The sequence below is a fragment of the Centroberyx gerrardi genome, chromosome 2 (genome assembly GCF_048128805.1).
Source record: "Centroberyx gerrardi isolate f3 chromosome 2, fCenGer3.hap1.cur.20231027, whole genome shotgun sequence".
NCBI lineage: Eukaryota > Metazoa > Chordata > Actinopteri > Beryciformes > Berycidae > Centroberyx > Centroberyx gerrardi.
The window spans coordinates 14,162,656-14,189,283 of NC_135998.1; the positions used below are offsets into that span (position 1 = coordinate 14,162,656).

Genomic DNA, 26,628 nt, shown 5'->3' on the forward strand with positions numbered 1-26,628 from the left:
TGTTAAGATGTTAAGATGCTGAGATGTTGAGATGTTAAGATGCTGAGATGTTAAGATGTTAGGATGTTAAGATGCTGCCCTGCGGGGTGACGGACTTGCCATGGCCTGTTGTGTTAACAGGGCAGACGTGTTAGAGGAGTGAGGACCACCCCAACACAGCTTCCCTCTACAAAACTCAACCAGATGTGTAATGAGGCCGCTGTATGTGTGGATGGTGTGTGTGTGTGTGTGTGTAATCATTCTCACCTGTCTTGCGGTGCTGATACAGTCCCCTGTGTGGAGGCTAATGGATGCAACCCAGTGATACCCTGTTCTAGTAGTAGACCTCACCTTGTCATCTCACACACACACAAGCACGCACACACACACACACAACCCTGGATAATGAACACATCTCTCATAGGGAACTTAGTTAGGATCCAACACCCAGTTTCTCTCTGTTTGTCTTACTCTCTCTCTCTCTCTCTGTCTCTCCCCCCCCCCCCCCCCCCCCCCCCCCCCCAGTCGCCATTCTAGCAGAACTTACATCACCTCACTCTCCACTTTTCTTTTTGTCGTGTCCAACATTTTCTTTTTCTATTTTCAGTGTTTTAGGTTCTCTTTCCCCTCAGGGCCTACATGCGGAATTAATTTTCATATTCCCTTTCCATATTTCCCTTTCTCCTGAAATCCGCCTCGACTGCCTTCCCTCCATATGCCTTTACCTCCCTTACCTCCCTCCGCCCTCGTCCTCCTCCTCCTCATCCCCTCATCTCTACCTTACAGCTGTTGTTTTGGATTAGTCAAATAGCTCCTGTCAGATCCAGTGATCCCTCTCCTTTGCCACCCACAGAGCTGGGCTGCACACACACATTAACACACACCATTTTCTCTCTCCCTCCCTCCCTCTCTCTGTCATGCACACACACACACACACACACACGTGCACACCAACTAAATTGATGTCTGTGACAGGTGCGTGTCAAGGTGCCTCCGTGGGCTGGGCTGTGAGGTTGCCACGGTTTCAGAGGGCTCGACAGGCTTTCTTTCCTTTCAGGTCCAGGAAGGCGCGACGGCGCTGGCGTGCCGCTCACACCTCTCAGCAAAAGGGTTTGTTGTTCTAAACCGGACAAGGAACGTCATAAATTCCCGACGTTTTAGCTCCCTGGAATTCACCTCACCTTTCAACTGCTCCTCTCCTCTTCTTGTGTCTCAGGGAGTCTTTTCAGAACCAACTTTATTATTTTTTCTCCTCCTGGTCTTTTTTTTTCTTCTTCTTTTTCAGGGGAATTTTGACAGCTGCAGGTCTGGTCATCCATGCTGGGACAGACAGACTGACAGTGAAAAGGGTTTTGACACGATGATGGCAAGAGTAATAGTGTTATTTCAGTCATTTGGAGAAAGGGAGTTACTGTGTGCGTGTGTGTGTGTGTGTGTATGTGTGTGTGTGTGTGTGTGTGTGTGTGTGAGAGAGAGAGAGAGAGAGAGAGAGAGAGAGAGAGAGAGAGTCCAGTTGCACAAGCACAAGCAAAGATATGCATAGGAGCAGAATTGGGTGAGGTGCTCCATAATTATTTCACAGAGACATGTTCAATCAATGATGTTGTTTCAGTGATTAGGGAAATAGGTTGCTTTCAGTTTTCAATTTCAGTGTTACTGTATAGGGGCGGGGTGCAAAGATAACAAAATCATATTATTGAGGACTATTCAGTGTTAGGAATGAGTAGCAGAAATCTGTTTGTGTGTGAATCTGTGCATGCGTGTGTGTGTGTGTGTGTGTGTGTGTGTGTGTGTGTGTATGTATTCTGTGCACACACTGTACTTTCATTTGACATATAAATGTTATATTGTCATAAGGAGTTGACAACTACCATGCCTAATATTTGTTTTTAGATGGTTGGTTGAGACTAAGCATGCAGCAGCAGTTAAATACAATTTGTAATGAAACCTTGTCGTTTCCCAATCGGACGTTACCCCAGTTTGATCCCCAGTGTGGCAAATCCTTGAGCTACTGAAGATACTTACCTCCCAACACTCAACAGGACAAAAAGAGAATTTACCATTTGGTGGATGAGCAAAGTATATCAAAATTTAAAAAAAAAAGGCATTAAAACTTACAACACAGACACAATTCATTTAACTGCTACTGTCTGCTTGGTCTCAACCCGCTCATATAAACATAAATATCAGCCATGGTAGCTGTCAACTCCTTATGACAATATAAATAAGGTATCAATCACACATGTGCACACACACACACACACACACACACATACACACACACACACACACTGATGTGGTGGCTTTAATCAGTTAAATAGCTCTGTACTAATGAAAAGTATAGAGTCTTTCCAGTTAGCAGACACTATTATAAAGCCATCAGACTGCCATCTGACACACGCAGCCTGATAGAGTGTGTGTGTGTGTGTGTGTGTGTGAGTGTGTGTGTGTGTGTGTGTGTGTGTGTGTGTGCAAATTCTACATTCTATTCTTATGCAGCCTTTCTCGGGCTGAATTCACATACTGTAGGTAAGACCTCTTCTTTACATACTAAAAGATAACTGACTATACACATTGATGGGCTATGTCTTTACACTGTATATTATTTAAAACCCCACCCCCACCCCCACCCCCAACTCCATCCTCACCCCCACCCTAACCACATCAGGTTCAAACAGCATGGGTATTACTTATGGCTGGTTGAAGGTCTTATCAGTAAAGATCTGAATTTACAGCAATAACAAATTGTCTCCTCCTCTCTTTCCTCTTCCTCCTTCCTCCTCAGCCTCGTCTTTCCATCCTGGTGTTTTCTCTCCATCAACCTCCTCTGCCCTCCGTTCCCTTCCAGCTGAGGACAAGACCAGACCTCCTCCTCCACTCGGGGGCTTCCTCTCCTAGACAATGGCAGGGCAAAGGAGCTGTGTGTGCAGTGAGGACGAGCAGCGGCGTGTGTGTGTGTGTGTGTGTGTGTGTGTGTGTGTGTTATATGTGGATATTAGTGGGTGTATGTTTATTTGTGTATGAGTATGTATCTGTGTGCATGTGTGTGTGCATGTGTAAGTGCATGTCTACTCTCCACGCGTGTGTGTGTGTGTTTGTGTGTGTGTGTGTGTGTGTGTGTGTGTGTGTGTGTGTGTGTGTGAACATGTAGATTTATGGTGCAGGAAACAGTGGCTGTGTCACCTTAAAACAATAGAAGATTCACAGTGCTACTGCACACACACACACACACACACACACACACACACACACACACACACACTTTTTTGGCACTCACTTCTCCTGAGACCCCTCTGTTCCTATCACAAGGAACTCCCTTCCTGCTGCAATGCTGGCAGAAACACACACACTTTCATAGACACACACACATACACACACACACACACACACACACACACACACACACACACATAGAGTGACACGTCCCATGGGCTCACAGGTCATCAGGATAAGGCCTCAACAGCCATGCATCCTCCATTCAAAGGAGAGAGGGGAAAAAAATAAGAAATAAAATACAAGGAAGACAGCAGAGATAAGAAGAAAGAAGGTAGAGAAGGGACAGGATATAGGAAATAAAAGTGAGAAGTATGTGGTGTCTGTATGGACTGTCGGATTGAAATATGAGATTGTGGATGTGAGAAAAAGAAATATTTGTGATTGGTGTGTGTCTCCCTACATGTATCAGCTAACCTCCTTCCCTCCCTTGATAAACTATATACAGCTACATGTATTAGACTGCCAAGTACTGCAATATCGTTGCATAGGAAATAACAGATTTTTTTTAGACTACGGGCAAATTGCAGCTTTCAGTGTTGCCTTGTGTTAGCCTATAGCCCACCCTCAAAAACAGTGCATGTCATTTCCATGAGACAATAGTCTTGAGTGCCAGTGTTCACTTATAGAGGTATAATAAGCTTTCTATCATGTAACCTTTTTTCCCCCCTATTTCGATGCAAGTGTTAAAGCCCCACTTCAGACAGGGAAAAATGTCACAGTCACAGTGCTTTACCCCTGTAAGCGCAGGCAGTCACCCCGAGATAAAGGTGATATAAAATGCATGAGATTATGGTCGCTTCATTGAGTTTTTTCCCCTCGCTTCCACAATGCAGTAACAGTCAATCACCTGCATAAAACAGCCTAAATATAGGGTTTAAGACTTGTTACACCACTACCCGCAGCCATGGCTTGTAATTGAAACTTTTTCATTCTGTTTTTTTTCAAATGCTTTGGCTGCTGAGGGGAGATTGGCAGCTCTGAGTGGCCAGCAGATGAAGCGGCTGGCGTGCTAATGAATAGAACGCTGATTGCAGGATCCCCAAGATGCAAATTACCGTGCCTGCCACCCCTGACGACCGGCAATTACCGGGCCGCCGTGGCGGACGCCTCGTGCATATTCATCGCACCCGCTGGGCATATTGATCAACAACTTACTTCAAGCAAGAAGTACTGAAATTTATCATGTACCTTAGAGCTAAAAAATTGTCTTTTCTTCTTTTCCTGTTGCCAAAATTGACACTGTAATATGTAGTCGGACATGCCCTTTAACTACGTGAGGAATGTTGATTTTAGGTATAGGCTCGGTAATTGCTGATATGTTACATTCAAGAAGCAATGCACGGATTATTTTTGGATGATTTCTTTATTTGATTGTACAGTGGATAGAATCCGAAAAATGGGAGAGAGAGTATTAAATGGGATGAAAGTTGTTTACATTAAAAATACATTACATCAGTTTGTTAAAGCTTGGTTCAATCTCATTATTCAGCCCTAGCGTTTATCATTAGCCTTTGTAAATCAGAATTATCTCATTTAGAATAATAGTTTCTCATTAATGAGTGTTAAAATGATAAGCATTTTCCCTGGTCTTACTGTAATACACACTTACACCTACACATTTTTTTTATTATTTCAGCTACATGCGACTACAGTATTCCTGTTTCAGTTTAATTTTGGTCCTTTTTGGCCATATTCTGGAGAGCATACTATCCTATGGAATCATTCCTGAGGCTACACACACACACACTCACAAAAACACACACATGTGCACACACACATGCACGCACACACACATGCACAGCACAGACTTCAGCTCTAAGCAGTGAAAAAGAACATGGAATATGAATATGAAAGGGCTTCTTTCAACAACAACGGAAAAACAAGAGGGCTGCCAGCGGTTAATGGGACCAAATGAAGGAAAGCTGAGCAACATCGGATTTAAGCTCTCTCCCTCAAAACAAACATCCAATGATCACATTAGCGCTGGATCACAGAGATGTATGATTATTGTCTTGCGTTTCCTGGTTTACAGCCTCAACCTCAGTGCTTTTTCAATTTTCAACTTTTAAAACAACAAAAACTTTCTGGAGACCCGCATTTTCAAAATTATTTCTCTTTTGTCCCAAACCTTATTTTGGAGGATTATTGGGTAGACTAATCAAACAATATTAACCCAAAGGACTACCAATACCTACAGCACTACAGAAACACAGCATACTTCACATTGAAGAGCCTGGTAAAGGGTTTGGGGATGAATTCTTATTGAGTAATTTGGGAAAACATTTCAATCTCCCTGCTACCTATCTTTGGGTCCCAGCCCAGGCTTTGAAAGATAAGACTCCTGTAAACAAACATTACATAAAGGACTGAATCCTCCGCATGAAGAAAATAAAAACAGCATGAGGATATTTCCTTTGTCGAAGAATAATATTGGAGTGTACGGTTCTTCTGCTGACATCTACAGTCTGTAATTATCTCTTAATTAATTTCAGTCTCTCTCCCCAAACTGAATTTGTCAGCGCTTTATTGGACCACCACTTTCTATTCTTCATTCATTCTTGCACACAAATATCACATGCCAAAGTTAGACTGTTACCTTGTGACTGGAGGGTCACCAGTTTGAATCTTCACGCTGACTGGGAACACCCGGGTTGGGGAAGCTCACGAGAAAAACTCTGAACTTCCTCAACAGCTACTGCCGAGGTTCCCTTGAGCAAGGCACACAACTCACAGCTGTTACAGTGGAGCTGCTCAGCTGCCAGCAGTACAAGGCTGGGGTAGTGCTAGGCAGCTCCCAAGGGTGTAATCCTCCCTCCCTCCCTCCCTCCCTCCCTCTGCCACTACTTCCCCAGGCCATGTACAGGATAAGAATGTGTTCTTAGTCAACTCGCCCACTTAAATAAGGGTTAAAACACACATGTTCACTACACACACACACACACACACACACATACGCACACACAACTCCCCCTTTCAACTTTTCATACACTCACCAGCTACGCATATATAGATCCGTATCTTAAATATTACCAACCCCGCTGATAATAATCTCCACACACATACTGAGTGGTCTGACGTGTTTCCGACACACAAAAGCAACCTGCACTCAAGTAGGGGGGGGGGGGGGAACCCAAATGGAGGGGAAAAAAAGAGATAGTTAAAGCAATAGAAAAGAAAGAGCGAGTGCAGGTGCTGACCTCCAGAGTTGTTCACATATGTTGTTATCTGTCTGTAATTTCTCCACTGCAGATTCTTATCGCTGGATGGTTAGTGTGATGAAATCTACCCATCGACCAGCGACTTGGAGCCCAAATTACATCAATCAGTGGGCTGGAGCGGAGCGGTGCACGGAGTTGCTAAAACTGGCCCTGTAAAACATAATCGGCATCCATTCATTACCTTTGATTTAAACTTTTGATGGGGCACTGTGAGAACGATAATACAAAATCAACCGCACATGCAAAAATGAAGGTGCTGGAAGCTAAGGTATAACACTGGAAAGAGAAAAATGTTGCACACTTCTGTCAGATGCAAAAGTATTATTTATTCAGCTAAGCTTTCGGTCAATGGACCTTCATCAGAGTATCAAAATGAGGTAGAGGTACAGAAAAAGAGGAACCCAAGTCCAGAAAGTGACATGGCCATGAATCAACCCACAGGTGAAACCATGGACGTTTTTTTTGTGTGACTTGCTATAGCCTTAGAGACTTTACAATAACACTTCACTCATAAGGTATCAAAGATGTTGTTTGTGGGGTTTTCTCATGAATACACTGTATTGGTGTGAAATCCGTTGTGATCACTAAAAATGTGACTGATACAAACAACGATCTGCTTTAATTTGATCCAGTGTTGGAGCTCTCAGGCTCAATTCAATCTCTTCTGGGTTTGCATTAATACAAGCAATGGTTAGGGGAAGTGATAAAATATTCCACATATTGAAGTCATTATCACAAATTAATTGACAATATCCTTTAAGTTGAAAGTATTGAGCCTTGCCTATAGTAAGTGTCCTGTAGGCTCGCGGTGACAATTTTGACTATTTCCCAACTATCTTTTCTAGGATCCTGTCAGGTTAATCAGGGCAGTAATGTTATTGATTGGTGACCAAATACGCCTGAAGTAAGATTATAGGTGTGTCCCATTATTGGTAGTAAGGACAGGAGTGAAGGTGCCCAGTGAGAAGTTTTGGGATGGACCCTGTTTGTTTATGGCCTGCCTGCTTGCCTGTGGCTGACTGTCTGTTTGTGTCTGACTCTGTTTGTCTGTGTCTGACTCTGTCTGTTTGTCTGCCTCTCTGCGTGTCTGTCTGTTTGTTTGTCTGTCTGTCAGCCAGGCAGCACGCATGCAAGCGAGTCCTGCCAGCAACAGGATTATAGCAGGAAGCAATCACTTCAGGAGCGAAGTGACTATTGAGAGGCGTCAGTCTTGTTCATAGACAAAGGAGCAAAGACGTTGCATAGAGTGTTGCTGCAGTCAGATGAAAACTTTGTTTCTCCATAAAGTCCTTTGTCAGGAATTAAGAAAAACTATATCAGACTAACATTAAAGCATTGTGTTTTGAATTAGACAGTGGGTGTCAAATGTTTTTTTTCAATAAAACTGTTTCTATGTTGTTGCGGCTGTCTCTCCTGCTTGCGTGTACTAATGCTTGTATGACTTCTTTGCTGCATTTCATCCCATCTCATCCTGTCTGGTCACTTGCTCCCCTAACAAATGTCCATGTAAACTTATTTAAAAAATGAAAATAACAGTAGTAGCATTGGGTTTATAGTCTTGTCCTTGTCTTTTATGCTGTGCTCTGAAATGAAGACAGTGATGTCAGCTGAACTGAGAGAGGAGCTGTGGTCCAATTACAACAGGTCTAAACATGTATCAACCAAAAATATTTATAATAAAAAAAAAGCATAAATACACAAAATATATCAATTCAAATTCACACCAAAAACTTTGCATTTTTTATCAGCATGTTGCAACCAAATAAATGATATAATTTTCTGCCTGTGGTTTATTTTCTTGTGAGGCTAAGAAAGTGACACACCTGCATGTTTGGATGTTGTCAGTATTACAATGTAAGTACTCTTCTATATAGGCGTGTGCCTCTGCTGGTCTGATCACATGATCACTAGTGACAGGGGTCATGAGGGGTCAAGTGGGGTCGTGAGTACTATCCTGACATCCTGCCAGTCTAATCACCTATTTATTTATTTAACAACCAAACTCTGATCCATACTGACTGAAAGATGGAGAGAGTGAGAGAGAGAGAGAGTGAGAGAGAGAGAGAGAGAGAGAGAGAGAGTGAGAGACAGAGTGAAGACAGAGTGAGAGAGAGAAGGTAAAGTTTGATTGATCTAGATTGATATTATGTAAGGATTTGCATTTCATATTTAGTGGTATTTTTGGTACCAAGCACATCTTGTTTGTTTAGTTTACATGTCTTCTTTGTTATGTTAACATTTGTCTTCGCTTGCCCATTTTCCTTTTGCCGGGCAGGTATTATAATGGTTAATAATGGTTGAAAAATATAGAGTCAATTTAGACAGTGAGTAGGGATAACAAGGTCAGTTATTGCAGAAAGTCAATTACCTGCAGTATTCCCCGGCCTGTAGCAGCACCATAGTAGTAAAGCTTGTTGCTGCCCTCTTCTGGGAAGTACTAGCACCTCACTGGCAGTGATGTGGACTTTGCTTCATAGCTTGTATTTACCAGCCTTAGCCACAAAGTGGTGATAGATTACAGGAATAACATTAGAGATCACTGACTGGTGAGTGATGTGTGGTCAAATAGGCATGCACATTATGGGCACGGGTAACATTTTTGACCAATGTAGATGGGAAATATTTGCAATAATTAAATTGAACAGTAATTTTATATTTATATTTATATTTATTTATATTTAATACTACTACCATTGCAATAGTATTTCCGTCTAAGATGCAAACAACTAGAGTGTAGCAATGACTCAATGCATCATGCATCAATGATTTTGGATTAAACGTGAAAAAATAAATAAATACATAGGCTAGTTCTCATAGGCTAATATATTCTCTTCTAAATACAAATTGGGAACAAGATGCAAAGTGTTTGGTGATGTAATGCAAATAAATGGCGGTACTTTCATCTTATTTCTAATCTGAGTTTGAATATGAATATATGTGGGATACACACACTTCATTCACACGTTTTTCATAACACACATCCCTCTATGTTTCTGTAAGACCAGTATTTGCATGGGCAAATGGTCAGAGAATTATAATTAGAATGCAAATTAGCAGGACTTTTGAAGATACTCACTCATCCTCCTTCCTCTGGAAGAATATGCATGTGTGCACGAGCGTGTGTAATAGCTTGTGTGTGTTTGAATGTAGATAGTGATACACACACACACACACACACACACACACACACACACACACACACACACACACACATACACACTGTGGGTATGTTAATGTGTATAGGAGAGTGTGTGTATTTGTGTAGAGGTAATAAAAGACAGTAAATATTGACTACAATGACTTCCTTTGTTATTTTAACAAGCTTATTTGATATGCTAATGGTGGTTCCATTCTGCACACACATGCACATGCACACACACACACACACACACACACATGCACACACACACACACACACACACACACACACACAAACACACACACACACACACACACACACCCTCCAGGCAGTCACAGCCTGCAGCATTCTGTCCTTCAAAGTCACACTCATGAAGATGCAAAGATAGCCTAATCACCTGCTTGATTTACTGTATTTCTTTTTGTCTCTGTGAAGATTTAAATGTGGTTTTATCCATTGACTCTTCATACTGGAATGTTTCCGAGGTCGACTTATCTAAGCCCTCTGGCCAGACCCTGACACGGACTGTTTCAGAGTATTTCAGAGTGTGCTACTTAAGCCACAGCATATTCTTGTCCTAAAATAAACCACGCGGAGTAAAATAAGCAGGGATATTCTGTTTATCCTGACGTTTTGTTTGGATTGTGCATCTGCAGCGCACATCATGTTTGTTTCACAGTGAGTTCAGTGAAGTTGTTGAATATTTTATCACCGACAGGCAGAAGGAGCGTCAGGTTACAATGAGATAACTGCAGCACAGGAGGACTCCAGTGTCTGTGGGCAGGGGTCCATCCACTCAGACACAAACAGTGAGGTGACGGTTATGTCAATGAGAAATGTCATAGCAATGGTAATGAGAGGGGATTCTTTATTGTGATCATGACAGTGATGCTCCTAAATGTCTGCTCCTGTTTTACCTGAATTTATATGCACTTTAAATCGTCTATGTCCTCTGCATGTGTGCATGTGTATGTATGTAGGTATGTATGTATGTTTTTATGTATGATGATGTGTATGTTCATATCTTATTATATTATACATATATTGCTCTTGGCCTTGTGAAGCAAATTGTAGTACAGAATGCCCTTGAGGCTTTTTTATACAAGAGTACACTGTTTGTGTCCTGTTCAAATTATTGTACATACATAAGAACAAAGGGGAGAAAGGAAGAAAGATTGTTAACTAGTTTCCCTGCACACCACAAAAATTAGCAGAGCAATGAATTCAAGCTGCTTTATGGGATTTATCAGTACAACTGGAACATGTCTTTTGGTTTATCTGATTGTTTGCCTAAATAAACTATGATAAAAACTGATACTTATATTGTATGTAGTTCCAGAATATCCAGATATTTCCAATACCAATAATTTGTAAATATTACAATTATTTGTTTTATCATACTTTAGTATAAAACTACAAACACACCTGCCGATAAAAAAGGTACAAAGTGAACATCAGTATTGTATATCAATAGTACACAAGTCAAGTTAAAATGTAAATGTAAATCAACTACTTCTACTCTTCTCTACTGCTTCATTTCAAGACCCTGTGCCTACCTGCCTACCCCAGGACCTGCAGGTGCAACAAAGCACACGCCCCTTTTCAGAGTTGGCTCCTCCCTCTTCCTGCACACCTGCATATAACCACACCTGTAGCATCAACAGCACAGAGCGTTCTGCATTCCTCTGGATCCCACTTTGCCTCTGTCTGAAGAGAAACTAATTCAGGTACGTAAGATGTTTTTCTAATGATCATTCTCTTTTTTTGTTTTAGCAAGCAGACCTCTCAAAATGGCTGACCTAAATATTTTTCTCTTATCCTATTTTATTCTTTTACCAGAATAATTGAGGATCATGAAACTTAAAGCAGTGTATCTAAACCAAAAGTATAATGACATCAATAGCTTTGATCAATTCTTTCTTATTTTCCTTCTGACTTTCGTCCATGTGAAAGTGCAATCGTAATTTTGAACTTTCCAACACAACTTTTTGTCAGCTAATAGTGCGATGCTCTTGCAAAATGAAATGAAAACCCATTTCCTGCTGAACAATGTCCCTCCTTGTGTCATTGGAATTCAATCTAAATATTTTCCCGATCATTTTCCCAAGCTCTATCTCTCATCTGAACAAGGACTGTCTGTCTCCTGCTGGGTCCTTTGTAGTGTTGTGGGAACGGTGTTGCAAGGATCAAGTGACAGGGAGACAGAGAGGTTCCCTTTACCGCTAATCTCCCACTGAAACCCTGCTGAGACACACATACACACAAAAGCATGCAAGCGTGCACTCACACACACACACACACACACACACACACACACACACACACACACACACACACACATACACTTGTACACAAAGATACCCTGTCTTGTATGTTTCCTATCCAAACACCAGCAAGTCTCACGATTAAGAATCTATTTAAAGTCCCAAACGTAAACTGAAATGATAGCCATGTAATTTGAACACCTGCTAATCTAAGGTAGTCCCAGATAGTATCTATATGAGGTTAAACAAAGGAAGAAAACAAATAAAGGGCTCTAATATTTCTACAAAGTAACAGCACTGAAAAATGTGCTTTGAATGTGAACTGAATATAAGGGAAAACATATAATTTTAATTTTAGATTTAGATTGCAGGATTACCACTACTTAACATGGACCAAAATCTGGGTTAGTATTCCTAAATATAAGATTTATCCAGAAATGTTAGTTTTCACAGTCCTTTACAGATAGTTCAAAAAGCATTATAACAAGGCTACAATTTATAAGGGTTAACTTTACTAGTATATACCTCTATATCTGATATATATATATATCTTTAAGGATGGCACTATTATTTGGAGTCACAGAGTCACTTGTCATCTCCTCTGTTTGTTCCTGTTTTTATGAATCCTCTATTAGTCTCTTCTCGAATATGAAATGCATCTCATTATCATAGTAATAGAATGTATGAGGACGTCCTCAGCCCTAGTGAGAGGCTCTTGTTTGACCCAGGGTTGAGCTGCAGTCATTTGCATTTTGATTGTATGCTGGGCTGAGCTGAAGTTGTGTTTGAACAGACTGGAGTGTCTGTGACCATAAAGTCAGTCATCCATTCGAGTTATCTCTTAAAGGCAGATGGTTAGTTTGAATTGCCACTAGCCAGTGGTGTACTCATTTAAAGACTCATTTCATGATTTTCAGTGGGTGTTTTTTTTCTCTTGAATATTAGACCCTGCATACTTGTATTTCCATTACAGTCTGACCATATGCTAGAACAGAATACATTTGTTTTAATGGCCACAAAAGAGCAAAGCACTGTAACACGGCCAGGTCTCGCTTAGCTTTAGATTATTGCAATAGTTCAAACAGCCTTCCTTTCCTTTTGAGGTTATGTATTCTGCTTAGGACATCTGTAATTTGAGCATCTTATACATCCACTTTCTCTCCAGAGAAGTGGGCCTCTGTAAGCTGTTAGCTGCTTTCCAACCTGTCTTCACAAGTTCACCAACACATCATAAATGTGAACACACTATCTAATTCCGGATTTTCTTCCCTTGCTCCCTGTTTCTTCTGCCTTCACAGCCACCCATCATGACTTCCAGTTTGTCGATGAGGAATTACTCTATGGGCCGCCAGCCCTCCTTCTCCAGCCTTTCTCTGCGGGACAGCAGCCGCTCCCGCTCTCGTGCCTCCGTCTCGTTCGCCGCAGCCAGCCCACTGACCCGTGCCGCCTCTGTCAGCCAGGACCTGAACGGGCCAGTCAGCCTCCAGCTTAATGGACTACATGGCAACAGCACCAACGAGAAGGAAGCCATGCAGGGTCTCAACAACCGTCTGGCCACCTACCTGGACAAGGTCTGATACATAATACTGTACTGCACTGTTAAGCTAAGGGTCAGCAGCCAAATGGGCGATGACTCCATCTCTGTTGGGCCTCCATGCAACAAAAGTACCAATATCATTAGCAGCATGCAGAAGGACTTAAGAAATTATATACCATGGGAGGGTTTAATTCAGGAGAGGCTGATCATTTACCACATTAAAATACCTGGAAGGAATGTAATCCCTAGCCGATAACCAAGGCTTTCTCCCAAAAAATGAGCTTGGTTTTAAATGAAAAATGTAAAACTAAGCACAAGCATGCCGGAGCCCATCAAGGTTTCAAATTGCCACGATCTGATTTAAACTCACTTATGCTGTATCTTCAGATATGCACACATTTAGAAAACTCTCCCCAGATATTAAAGGGAGAGGATTGAGTGTGTGTATACAACTGGGTATCAAGTGGTATCCAGTGGGCACATGCTATCGCAGATTTTCTTGTTGACGCTAAAGGCTTAATTGTCTATTCGTTTGCCCAGGTGCGTACGCTGGAGCGCTCCAACGCAGACCTGGAAATGAAGATCAAGCAGCTGATGCTGGACCGCATTCCCAAAGGTCACGATCTTGATTCCATGATGGCCCAAGCTCACGCTGTGGAGCAAGAGGTAGGCATGAAGGAACATACAGAAGACGGATGAACACATACAGTACACTCGACTATATTTAAATGTATTTAGCCAGATTGCCGGTTCCAAGTTTTAAGTCCAAGGTTATGAAGACATTGGTTAGTTTACATAGACAAAACATTCATGCAAATGCATACTTACATGCGCAGTGTCTCTTAGCAGGAGCTGCATCAGTAGATACATCAGTAGCAGGCTTTGACCTACACTTTGTCTTGTCCAAAAATACTCTAGACTCTCAGTTAATGATTAGTTTACCCATTTATCCCAAACGGAAACAGTTAGAGTTTAATGGAGCTGGAATGCGTTACCTTATTTAACAAAGATTCACTTTATATTTCCTTTTCATGTGTCTTTGGTAACCATTAGTCTCCCATTTCACTCTCTCCTATATTTCTACATGCAAGAAGATCATGTGCACATAAAACATTTCAAAGCATGAAATTAAATGGACTTGGGTGTGATGTAAATAAATACTATAGTGTGTGAAGAAGTCTGACTTTAATACAGTATGTTGATATGTATTATGATGCTGTAACCTCTGTTAATGTCTGTTAGGTGAGGAAGAGGACTTTGGAAAACGCTCGTCTCATGTTAGAGATTGACAATGCTAAGCTGGCTGCTGATGATTTCAGAATCAAGTGAGTGATTGATCATTTGGAATTTTAATAAATTGTCCCACTGTGGAAAGATCATGTGATGTGACCCTCTTAGAAGAACTGGTTTGTGTTAACGCTTGCTTGTTTGCCTTGGTTGTTAAGGCTATTGTCTGCCCTCTTGAGTTAAATCAATGTCTTTGGTTAAGGTTTTACTAAATCTAGTATCATCAAATCTATGCATCATATGCAAAATAAGAATGTGAATCCACTCTGGTTTATAGCACATTTATAACACCTGAACAAGCGCTTCACAGCAGCCACTTCACACATCCATGATAACTGGTTCAGTCCTGTCAGCATTCATCAGGATTTCATGTAATACTGTGTACGGCTTTGTAGTATAGCAGTGGAGCAGTGGGTCAGTGGACAATTAACATGCATTAAAATTTCATGCAAATTCTGATTAGCAATGAAAATACCTATGACATTGTACACTGTTTGTTATAAGCAGCATCCGTGTGCTTTCATCCTCCTCTCCAGTGCATTCATATGTTTGACTTGCAAACTAATTTTTACTCAGTTTTAGTGGACAAATATTTGACTAATGAAAAGTATACAAGCAGATGACATGTACAGAACTAGGTCAACACCGCTTTTTTCTTCCCTAAAATATTTTTGGTTTCCCTCTATAGTCTACTATGTGAGCTTTGAAATTCACAAAACACATAACAAACAAAAACTTCATATGTGCCTCTCTATCCAATAAATCCAAAATCATCAATGTAATGTATCTGGAGGGGGTTACTCTCAGCCTTTTGAGTTACCGTCCACACCCCGAAGGTAGGCTATATGCTACCATGCTTTTCTATGCTATATATATTACCTTTTCTATACTGCCTTTTCAATACTCTATATACTGCCTTTTCCACTGCCTCTTCTATACCATATACACTGCCTTTTCTATACTATAGATACTGCCTTTTCTATACTATACTGCCTTTTCTATACTGTATATATTGCCTTTTCTATACTATACATACTACCTTTTCTAGAGTATATACTGCCTTTTCCAGGTGGGAGACAGAGCTGGTGATGTGCCAGTCAGTGGAGAGAGACTGCATTGCCCTGAAGAAAGCCAAGACAGACCATGAGCAGATCATTGCCACTCTGAGGGGAGATCTGGACAGCCTGAAAGAAGAGCTTTACTTCCTGAAGAAGAACCACGAGGAGGTAATTTTGTCTCCTCTCTGTCCTCCATCCTGTTATCCTATCTCTCATTCTCTTCCTCTATGTCCATATTTGTGTAGTATGCCACTCTTCTTCCTCATTTTTCTTTGTGTTTGCCTTGCTCTTTCCGTCACTCTTAAGTTTGCTTTCTTGTCATTTTCATTTTGACGTCTCTCACAGTTTCTCTCAACCTGCACCTCACAAACAACAAGTTGTTTGATATTCAACTGACCCAATTTGGTGGATTCAAGAGGTCTTTTCAGAGCCTGAGCAGAGCAAGAAAAAGAGATGGGAGGAGAGAGAGAGAGAGAGAAAGAGAGAGAGAGAGAGAGAGAGAGAGAGAGAGAGGTGGGACCACTGCTGCGGTCCTCTAGTTACTACAGACAAAAGGAGCAGGTAGATCTGGTTCCCAAACCTGCTTTTTTCGCCCCATCAGCTGATCTGACACGTCCTGACTTCCATCCTCTGGGGGCAAGATAAACTGAGATAAACTTACGCCCCTCTCAGAAGCAGGGATTGATCACCCTCTCACTGTAACAAGATGTGAATAATAACTATACAGATCCAAAGCAGTGGAGACGGATTACATTACAATGTTGTGGTGCAAAAAAAATGCACTCTGCATAAAATTTAAATGTATTTATTTATTTGTTTAAGTCTGTTTTTCACAGTTCACAGTTTTAAAGTTAAATCTGATTCTGGTAAGTTAATTAAGACCACGAGACTTACTTTAGTTATTGCTGATTTTGAGGAAGCATTTGACAAAATAAATTTGGGTTTTGTTCATAAATGGCTGGATAATTTTGATTTTAGTGAATTACATAAAAAATCCTGTACAGTTATCATGCATGAATAGTAGAATGATGGACATATATATCAATATATTTCCCATATTTAAAGGGGTCCCCATATTTAATGGATATGCATGGGAAAGAGAGAGTGAAAGAGAGAGCAAGAGAGCATGCATGAATAAGATATATATAGAGAGGGGGATACATTATGTGTGTACTGTGTGTGTGTGTGTGTGTGTGTGTGTGTGTGTGTGTGTGTGTTGTTACTCCAAGTCTTTAAGAGGCATGAGCAAAACAGACCACGGCGTGTTTGGGAAGTACGCTCGGGTGCTGGTTTTTGCTGCCATATGTTGAATATATGTGTGTGTGTGTGTGTGTGTGTGTGTGTGTTAGCAGTGAGTTGAAAGGGCAGGGGTAAAGTGAGCCCTACCCCATCAACTATTGATAGAGAGTTGCTAAATAATGGAGATGCTCTCACATCCTCTCTGTCACTGTTGGGTGTAGGATTTACAAAACATGCAGTCATTCATGGTTCCATATGCTGCCTGTTCACACAGATGTTAAGTGCACATGCACTGATCTATTAGTTAAGCACAAATTAGTCAGAAATACATAAATATACAGTATGTGCACACACACACACACACACACACACACACACACACACACACACACACATATTTACTTTTGTGACATTAAGTCTTGATCTAAACCTTCTTCTTTAAACCTCAGTTGATCCCTTTTTTCTCTCCAGGAACTGGATCAGATGAAGTCTCGTATTGCCAGAGACGAGGTGAATGTGGAGGTGGACTCGGCCCGCGGGCCGGAGCTTGGCACCGTCTTGTCTGAACTGCGTGGCCAGTATGAGGGTATTGTCAAGAAGAACAAGGAACAGGCAGAGCAGTGGTACCGCAAGAAGGTAAGTGGAGAAACTGGCATTTATTTCTCATGCCAACAGAATATTATTCTAACCAATTACTTCTACTGATTGATTCACTGAATTAATTTGTCAATTTCACCTAAAAGATATAAAACATGCAACACTAACTAACCCACTGGAGAGCGAGATTGTGCATTTAATTTTCATCAGAGTCTCAGGAATGGCACAATAAAGCTGGTGAACTTATTTCCATTGAGGTCCAACTATCATACTGCATCCATTCATTTACTGTTTATGTCAAATTTACTCAAAGGGTTGCATAAAAAGGTCAAGAGACACAAGAGAAGAAGATACTAAGAAGAAACACACACCATAGTCCATGGCCTCAGCACACAAAAAATGTGTGTACGATTGTGTATGTGCTTGTTTGTGTGTTTATGTGTGTGTGTGTGTGTTTATGGTTTGCATTCATGCGGTTTGTTTGTGTCCTGTCCAGTTGGAGACGTTGCAGAACGAGGTGAAGGAGAGCAACGAGGCTCTGAGAGGATCGCAGAGCGAGCTGACCGAGAGGCAGCGCTTCCTCCAGACCCTGGAGGTGGAGCTGGAGAGTCTGCACAAACAGGTGAGCCGGGTCAGAGGAGTAGAGGTTTTGAGCAAAATATCTCATTAAAGGGTGACGGTGAGGGGGAGGGGGAGGGTCAAGTCAAACTAAAGTAAGACACTATGAAACCTTCAAATGTCGTTCACCTTTTGATTTTTAACCCCGGAAAAAAGAGAATTGTCTATTTAGTGCCTAAACAGCCGCAGTTCAACACATGCAGTTAAATGTGGACGTAATAAACTGGTATTATTGTCTTCTATCTCAAACAACACCTAGATATCAGCTAACATCTCAACAAAACATGTTTTAGTGTTTCTGAGCCCTTTAATACACAGAGACAGCAACAGCTGATTCTCTATCTGAGTTTTATAGATTTATACAACCTCTTTAGACCAGACCTGGCCAAAATAATAATAGTATATTTTAGATACTGTAAGTTGAAATGATATACTGTATATTAGACTGCTAAACAGTGCCAAAACATTGAAAAACGAATCTTCCATACAGGGTCAATACATAACAAAACTAGGACTTTATGAACTGTATATCCGTGTCTACATATAATGCAAATGCATGACTTTACATACCAATGGCTCCATCTGGAGAAAGGTATATGTATTCCCTGTTGCATATGTGTTTGTATACTGTATGTGTGCAGAGGTGTGTATGTGGGAATCAAGTCAGGGTGATACTGATCAATCTGATTGTGGTGCCAGGAAACTGCTGTTTTTCTTCTTTGGAGGTAGAAGTCTGATTTTGTGATGGATGCATAGTTTAACTTATCTTTCAAGTGATATTTCCACCTTTGAGGCTGTGCAAATGAAATCAAATGCACCTGGAGCACTGCAAATACATGAAACAGTGTTTTAATTATATTTTTACAAAGCCTGGATGAGCTATGTTAATTCCTGAAAGAAAGACCGGTTTTATAAGGGATTTGTCTAACAACCAAACAGCAAAGCACAGAAGCTGGCTCAGTTTTAATTTGTACAGCAGAGGTTTTTGAGCCTGTGCCATTCCAAACTACTGTGTCATATCTTCTCTTGGGAAAATCGTTCTGTTTTTCTCTGTTGTAATCCTTGTTGACAGTAAGCATGTCCTCCCACTCTGATAAGTCTTGTAAGGTCGGGGTTCAGTTTCTAAATTGTACGGGGGTGGTGTTGGTTGCCAGATGAATTATCTTGTCTGTGCAATAAATGTCTGGTCCACAGTTGTCCGGTTTTAGTTGATAAGGTTTAGGAAGTAATTTGGGAGTCAGGAGACATACTTGGGTTTGATTTCCATAGGCTACACCTCTTAATGAGGCAATGGGAGGAGGCTTAAGAGGCAGGGCTGTGTGCAACAAACATAATATTAGGATAGGACTGTAATAAACAATATTCAGTTGAATTTTTTATTGTGGCTCCTTCTTTTGCCCTTCAAACCTAGACACCACCCTTATCACCATATAAAAGTCTTAAGAGAGCAATCATGACCAAGAAAAACAGTGAAAACCCCAAATGAACAGCCGTAATATAGAAAAAACACTATGGTGTAGGTTTGCTAGAAACTCACCTCTCTCGCATGCAAGTAATATCTGAGCTCTGCCACAAATTTACCAACTCAAAGCATCATATATCTTACTGCACAAAAGACAACAGGCATGACCTACCTTGTAGTAGTTTTCTCTTTTCCATCTTCAATTCGATTAATTGGAGGGCTATCACAGTAATAAAAATCGACTCACTTGCACTGTCTGTTGACTGCCTATTGATTCTATTTTGCTGAGCCACTTTACAAAGGGAAGCTGCTCATCCTGTCCATTTCACTGTGATGATAGGTAAACATCATTAGTGGCCAAATAATAAATCATTTTGGGACATTTCATGAAAGGACGGCCACAGGTAGAGGCCGGGTTTCTCTTCCTGCATCTGTTTGGTTACTTTGACCCTGCAGCCAGCCATAAAGTATCCACGTGTCCCATATTTACAATGTGTATTTGTACATATCCCTCAAGGCAAAAACAACGATAATGCTAGAATGTTTGCAGAATAAAATTTCCAACACTACAGTGATTGGACAGGACCTCGGTCTGGGACGACCTAGGCCTGCTTTAGAGGCGGGTCAGCTATATTAACCCTTTCCTTTTCTGTCCTCAGATAGCAGCGTTGGAGGGAAACCTGGGAGAGACGGGTCAGAAGTACTCTGGTGAGATGGAACGGCTGCAAGTCACCTTGAACCAGCTGGAGGACGACCTCTCCCAGCTCAGGCTGGACATGCAGCGCAACAAGACCGACTACGAGCAGCTGCTCCGCATCAAGCAGAACCTGGAGATGGAGATCGCCACCTACAGGCGCCTGCTGGAGGGAGAGGAAACGTGAGTTATCATCAGTCTTGTTCACCTCTTGAAAAGGAATTAAGGATAAACTACAGGGGTTATTAAACTTTTCCAGCCCAAGGTTCAAACCTATAAAGTATTTTTTTTCCAGGATTCACATGTCCTACCCCAAACTGGATTGACAGAGTCATATGGTTTTACTGTATGGGTCCAGTGTTGCTCAGCATCACCCAGACATTTGTTCCTATATCTGATTTAAAGGAACAGTACTTGCCTGGGACAATGCCAGGGCCGGTTAGGGCTTATAGGATGGAAAATTTAAAATTGAAAGAAAGTCTTGATCTCGTTTGCTCGCTAGCTAATTCTAACATATTTTCTTTTTGTCACTCAGAGTCAAGGAAGTTCCACCTCCACCAAAGAGTGAGTACTTGGCTTTCACATCTTTACTCACAAAAGAAAGTAAAGTCACCGCTTAGATATCAGAATCAGAATGAATTGCTCCATAACAGCATGAAAAGCACAGGATTACATAATACATTTGCACAGCACAATGATCGAGGTACTGGTCATTCCTTGATTTGGTCCTGTAGCAGCTTATCACACCAGGGAACTTCAGGGTGGTAGGAGTGACTAAAGCTGTAATGTTGATGTAGATAAGCAGAACAAACTGTTCACGACACCTCTAGTATAATACCTCAACCTTAGAAGGATTTTAATGTGTGTGAGATAGCGCTGTAGTGAGACTGACAGACAGAACCACAGACGACATACCTGCACACACACACACACACACACACACACACACACACACGCACGCACGCACACTGGATCAAAAAAGGGCAGTGGCCCAAGACTAATGATAGTTTTATAAACCTTTAAACAATGCAAACACAAACAGCTCAGCTCCTATAGCAACTAGTGTGGGTGTGAAAAGAACATTTATCCCAATGTTGTAACTGTGTCTAGATCTGACTGACTCACACTGCTGGATTAACAAACTGAAAGGCGTTTTCAAAATGTTTATCTTTGTCTCACATTATCTCTGCATTGTTGTCTCAGCACCAATTACAAAATCAAAATTGAGACTTGTTTTTACTAACCATTTTCAAGTATCAAGTAAGCAAGAACAGCACATAGTTTTTTTACTTACAAGTGTTAATAGGCTCATCATTTATTTCTTCCTTCTCATGCAATGTTAAAACTATGATGTTAAAGTAGAGTTTAGTACTTTTTGGGGAAAATATGAGGGATCTGTGGAATATTATTGATTTATTTTGTAACTGTTTATGTGCCATAAAAGTATTGTGACACACTTTTAATGTAAAATGGGATACAACACAAATTCCATAGAAATGAGAGATCAAAATGCTTAATCTCATCTCATCTCATCTCATCTCATCTCATCTCATCTCATCTCATTTCTCCTCTTTTCTGTGCAGAGGAGCCTGATGTTCGCACCAGAAAGATTGTGAAGGTGGTGACTCAGACCATGGTCAATGGGAAGGTAGTGGACGAGTCCAGCGAGGTGGAGCAGATAGAGGAGACAAAGAAATAGAAATAGGGAGGAGGAGGCGGACAAAGTGGAGACGAGAGACAAGAAGGGGATAGAAAGTACATTTGTAAGCATAAGCACATTTGAAAAAGACTTGTAGAAGATGAGAAAAGGAGTGAGAGAGAGTGTAGCAAAATAAACAAGGAGAGGGAGGAGAAAGAAAACAGATTAGTGTCAGAAAAGAAAATTAGTGTCAGAATCACACACAGGAGCTGTGGAAATGTAACATCAGCATCATCTTACAATAGAGAAAGCATTTTTTTTTCTTAATAGGAAATCTTTTAGTTATTACTTTACCATGAAAGTTTTGTGTTCTTTGAGAAATGTTAGGCCTAGATTGGTTTAACAACCCCACTTTGATTCTTTTTGGTTTCTGGAGAGTGTATAGATGCTACAAACATAGCTACATAGTTATACATATTTACTGGTTTTCCCCAGTCCTATACTGCTGTAATGTAGCTACACATGCTTATACCAATTTATAGTGAATACAGGTGTGTGAGGCAACTGAATGACATATAAGTAACCATTGTTAACTTCATACTCTTTTACTAACATAATGTTGTTTTCTTCAACAAGATATTTATTTCTTAAAGGTCTATCGTGTGGTAAGTTTTACTGTAGTAAATGTAATACATACCTAGATTTCTTTCACTAAAATATCATTTAATTGTCTTTGCTCTCTGAGATGTGTTTGTGTTTGTATTCTATGAAAATCTGAATAAAGAGTTATTTTAATCCATGACGTGCCTACTCCTCTTTTTCTTATGTCACTCAGTTTAAGTGCTTTAAGGCTTTTGGACTGAATTCTTGGTTGCTGCATCTGATCTAGTTGCATAAAAAAAATCTCTTCACTTCTAGCACTTTTATTAGCTGAAGCAAATGCTGGTTAAAAAAAAATCTCCAAGTGGATAACAGCATCACCCAGATTTAACAAACTATCCCTGAATATAAAGAATATTTAACTTTATTTTCACAAAAAGAGAAACACTGTAAAAACTACTTTTATCAGCCAGACTGATGAAACTTTGAGCTTGCAAAATCATATTCACCTTGTCTGCAACAGAGTCAGGATATCTCTTGGTATCATCAGCAAAATTAGCAGTTTGCTTCAACAGACATGTTTTTTAACACTTTTATAGTTTGATTTACTCATACATCACGTACTACAATATTGTTTGGGGTGCCACATTTGCTGTCAATCTCTTAAAGATTCATACTTTACAGAAGAGAGTTGATTAGATTCGATGGAAATTGGGCCGTTGCAGCAGCAAGTAGTATTTATCAAAGAAGAAAAATATATTAAAATTAACATCCAGCTCCACTCTTTTGTCAACTAAATATTCTATACATCGTCAGAGTATACTTTAAATTGAATTCACAAGTTCCTATGTCACCAAACCCCGCCTACTCTCTCCCCCACAACTATGGTGACAGCAGGTACTTGGATCACACACAGATGAATGCAAAAAATAGTCCCAAATTCATTGAAATACGTATACAAGAGACAAAAACACACTGCATAACTTGTAAACCTATACAGTCACTGTGTTACTTCACCTAAAAGTCTGTTACAGCTCCCGTTAAACCACGTCTGGAAGTACAATTTACTGTTACAAAAGTGCTTAAACGACCTGCATCAAAGCAGCAATACAAAGATCTATCCCTGTTCACTCCAAGCTGCTTCATATAATGCAATAATTCAGATACACACACCAATCTGAACCCTGCTATAGACTTTTGAATTACTGGGATTACACACCGCTAAACTCTGAGGTGAAATGCTCTACCACAAATTACATTCTGGTCATAAACTGCTTTATAAGGTACACCAACGGGGCACAGAGGGCAGGACCAACACCTTTCACCAATAAACCCGACCACTTACAATAGGTGTGATAAATGACAGCACAGTATGCGTGTCTAGTGGCAGAAAGCAGCTCTCCAGCCCTCGAGCAGTGGATGCGTCCCCTTCATGGCCTCGTCTCTCTGTTGTTGATTCCCCCGGCCCTTTTGTCCTGGGTGCCCTTCTCAGATTGAAACACCGAGATAGAGTTTCTAAACAGGCATCACTAACTCTGATCACCTGAGGAGTGTTAAGCTAAAAGGGGCTTATAACCAGTCTGAAGGGTGTTTATAACACAGTATTTACACTATTCATTAGAGAATTGTCCCCTGCCCCTCTCAGAGTCTGTGCACACCACTGCTCAAAATAATGGTGTGTTGTCATCAGGTCCGGTGATGGTTGGGGACCAGGGGAGGAACAACAAGCCCAACTAAATTAAGCTGCCTCATGCTTTTTATATGCATAATGCTGCTGTCAGATGAAAACTGATTATATCTCAGCCTGTTTTTCTAATTGATGACCAACCATTCAGTCGGAATAACTTTTGTTGTTCTGTGCATCATCAAGGTTTCATAGCACATGAAGTATCATGTATACTTTCAATGAAAGAAACGACAGCGGTAAGCACATTGAAACAAATCAACCTTGTACATGAAAAGGAGCTAGAGTAGTAGTGATGAAAGAATAGAGACAATATGATAACAGAAGAAAATGGAGAAGAAAAGGAGAAAAAAACAAAGCTTGCCTTATAATTAGTTAAACCTCCCCACAGTTATTATGAAGGTGGACACAGCTGTTGCCATTGAGCTAAGATGTGAAGTAATGTCTCTGTCAGTCATCCTATGAAAACGTCTAGGTCTCTCATCACGGACAGTCCTGAGGCAGCTCTTGTAATGATGAGATAAATAAGGGGGAAATCAATGTAATCTGGGAGAGTTGTAAAATAAAATCATTCACACACAGGCAACATTTGTGTCAGTGATCTGTCATGCCATGTTATCTGCTGAGATTTGTCTTTCTGCCATGTAAGAGGAATTACCCAGAGTGCCTACACTGCAAAAAATATTAAGGCACTTCAATTTAAAAACATAAGTTTTGCTTGCTGCCTTAAAATTGTGAGTTGACTGAAATAGTACTGAATAGTTAGGTCAAAGATCATTAATAGAAAAACTGAGTGAACTTCAGACAATGCGTTCAATCAACAATGTCTAGTCATGCTGATAAGTGTTTACAAATTGAATGCATTCATTGATGAACTGCAGTGTTACTTATTCTTTCACTAGTGAGGAGGGTTTGAGATCCTCTTGTGTCACATGATTATTACACTGTTTAGCATTAAGTATGCAGCTGCAATACAAGTGCTTGAAGTGGATAGTACTTGCCATGTGTAATAGAGAATGTCTGCTTCACTTTATTGAATTTCCAAAATCTGTAGATACTAAATTGTATCATGTTTTTTTTTAATTTATTTATTTACTTTTTTTAATCAGAAATTGACCTATGATTCACCTAAGATACACACATAGCAAGTCTCCATCCTGTAACTTCATTCAAACCAGAAGAGAGTTAAACCACATGCAATGCATACTGGGAAGTCTGCTACTAAGCTAACAGTGTTTCTTAATAAACTCTGTGATGATCAGTTTAGTGAATGCTTTATAAGGTGTTCTTTCAACTCATAATTTTAAGTCACAAGATGTGAACTCATGAGTAGAAGTCATGAAGCTCATAACTGGCACTTATAGGTTGAAATTGACAAACACATCTATATACATTGTGTTAATGTTTAAAGATGAGTTGATTTCACTAAATCACACCATGAGGTTTTACAGTGTAATATTACTGCAGCCCACATTTTTGTTTTGCCATCAGTGAGTTGTACAAGCAAGAACTAGACAAGTAAATGAAGAATTAACTCATTTTTGAGCAATTTTAGGATTTTTTCTCTAGTCTACTCAAGAGAGAAAATGTCACTTGTATAAATCTGATAATCCCTTAATAAGCACGTCCCACCTGAGCACACACATTGTCCGTCATGACATAACAACCTCATTGTGACCTCCACATACCCTATAATTTGTGGTAATGACCTTTTCGTTAAGGGTCACCGTAGGCCAAAATCATCAAGAAACACAATAAAAAAGGAAACCAACATGGATTTTTGTATGATTTCAGGTGAAGGAATGTCTCAATTTCAAAAGAAAAAGGCTAATATATATTTTTTAGAATATTTTTTGGCCATTATTGGATAGTGAAGAGAGACAGGAAAGACTGGGGAGGACATGCGACATAGGTCCCAGGACACTAGGACACCATCAGGAGCCTATCTCCTCTTCTGTAGCATGAGGAAGCTTTAAAGAAATGCGGCCTGGTTTTACTCTTTGGTATTGTATGACCAAGCTGGGGAGCCCCAAGCTCCAGTTCTCTGGTCAACCACTCCAAAGCCAGAAAACAACTGAACTGTTCGCTTTTTAACTGTTGACTTATCTCACAGGGGACTTTAATGTAGCTTACTTCAGCATTGTTAGACACTACTGGTTCAGGGAATTAGCCAAGTGATCTCACAGCCTCAGGCAGTGGTGGAAAAAGTACTCAAATCCTTTACTTAAATACTTAAAAGTAGCAATACCATATTGGCAAATACTCCATTAAAAGTAAAAGTCCTGCATTCAAAAGTTTACTCGCAACAATGCAACATATTTTATGAGCTCCTATGTT

General features: G+C 40.4%; 1 protein-coding gene across 2 annotated transcripts; it reads left to right on the top strand.

The window, feature by feature from the left end:
- Positions 1 to 11,273: 11,273 nt before the first annotated feature.
- Positions 11,274 to 22,149, top strand: LOC139922899 (keratin, type I cytoskeletal 18). Of its 2 annotated transcripts, none has more exons than XM_071913531.2 (10): positions 11,274 to 11,339; positions 13,175 to 13,447; positions 13,954 to 14,079; positions 14,656 to 14,738; positions 15,770 to 15,926; positions 17,469 to 17,633; positions 18,091 to 18,216; positions 20,334 to 20,551; positions 20,904 to 20,932; positions 21,952 to 22,149. In XM_071913531.2, the coding sequence occupies exons 2-10, from the start codon at positions 13,184 to 13,186 to the stop codon at positions 22,065 to 22,067; spliced, it is 1,284 nt and encodes a 427-aa protein (XP_071769632.1). In that variant the 5' UTR covers positions 11,274 to 11,339; positions 13,175 to 13,183; the 3' UTR covers positions 22,068 to 22,149. The 2 variants fall into 2 exon arrangements, with proteins under 2 accessions (XP_071769632.1, XP_071769633.1); XM_071913532.2 differs by having other exon boundaries at positions 11,301 to 11,343.
- The last annotated feature ends 4,479 nt before the right edge of the window (positions 22,150 to 26,628 follow it).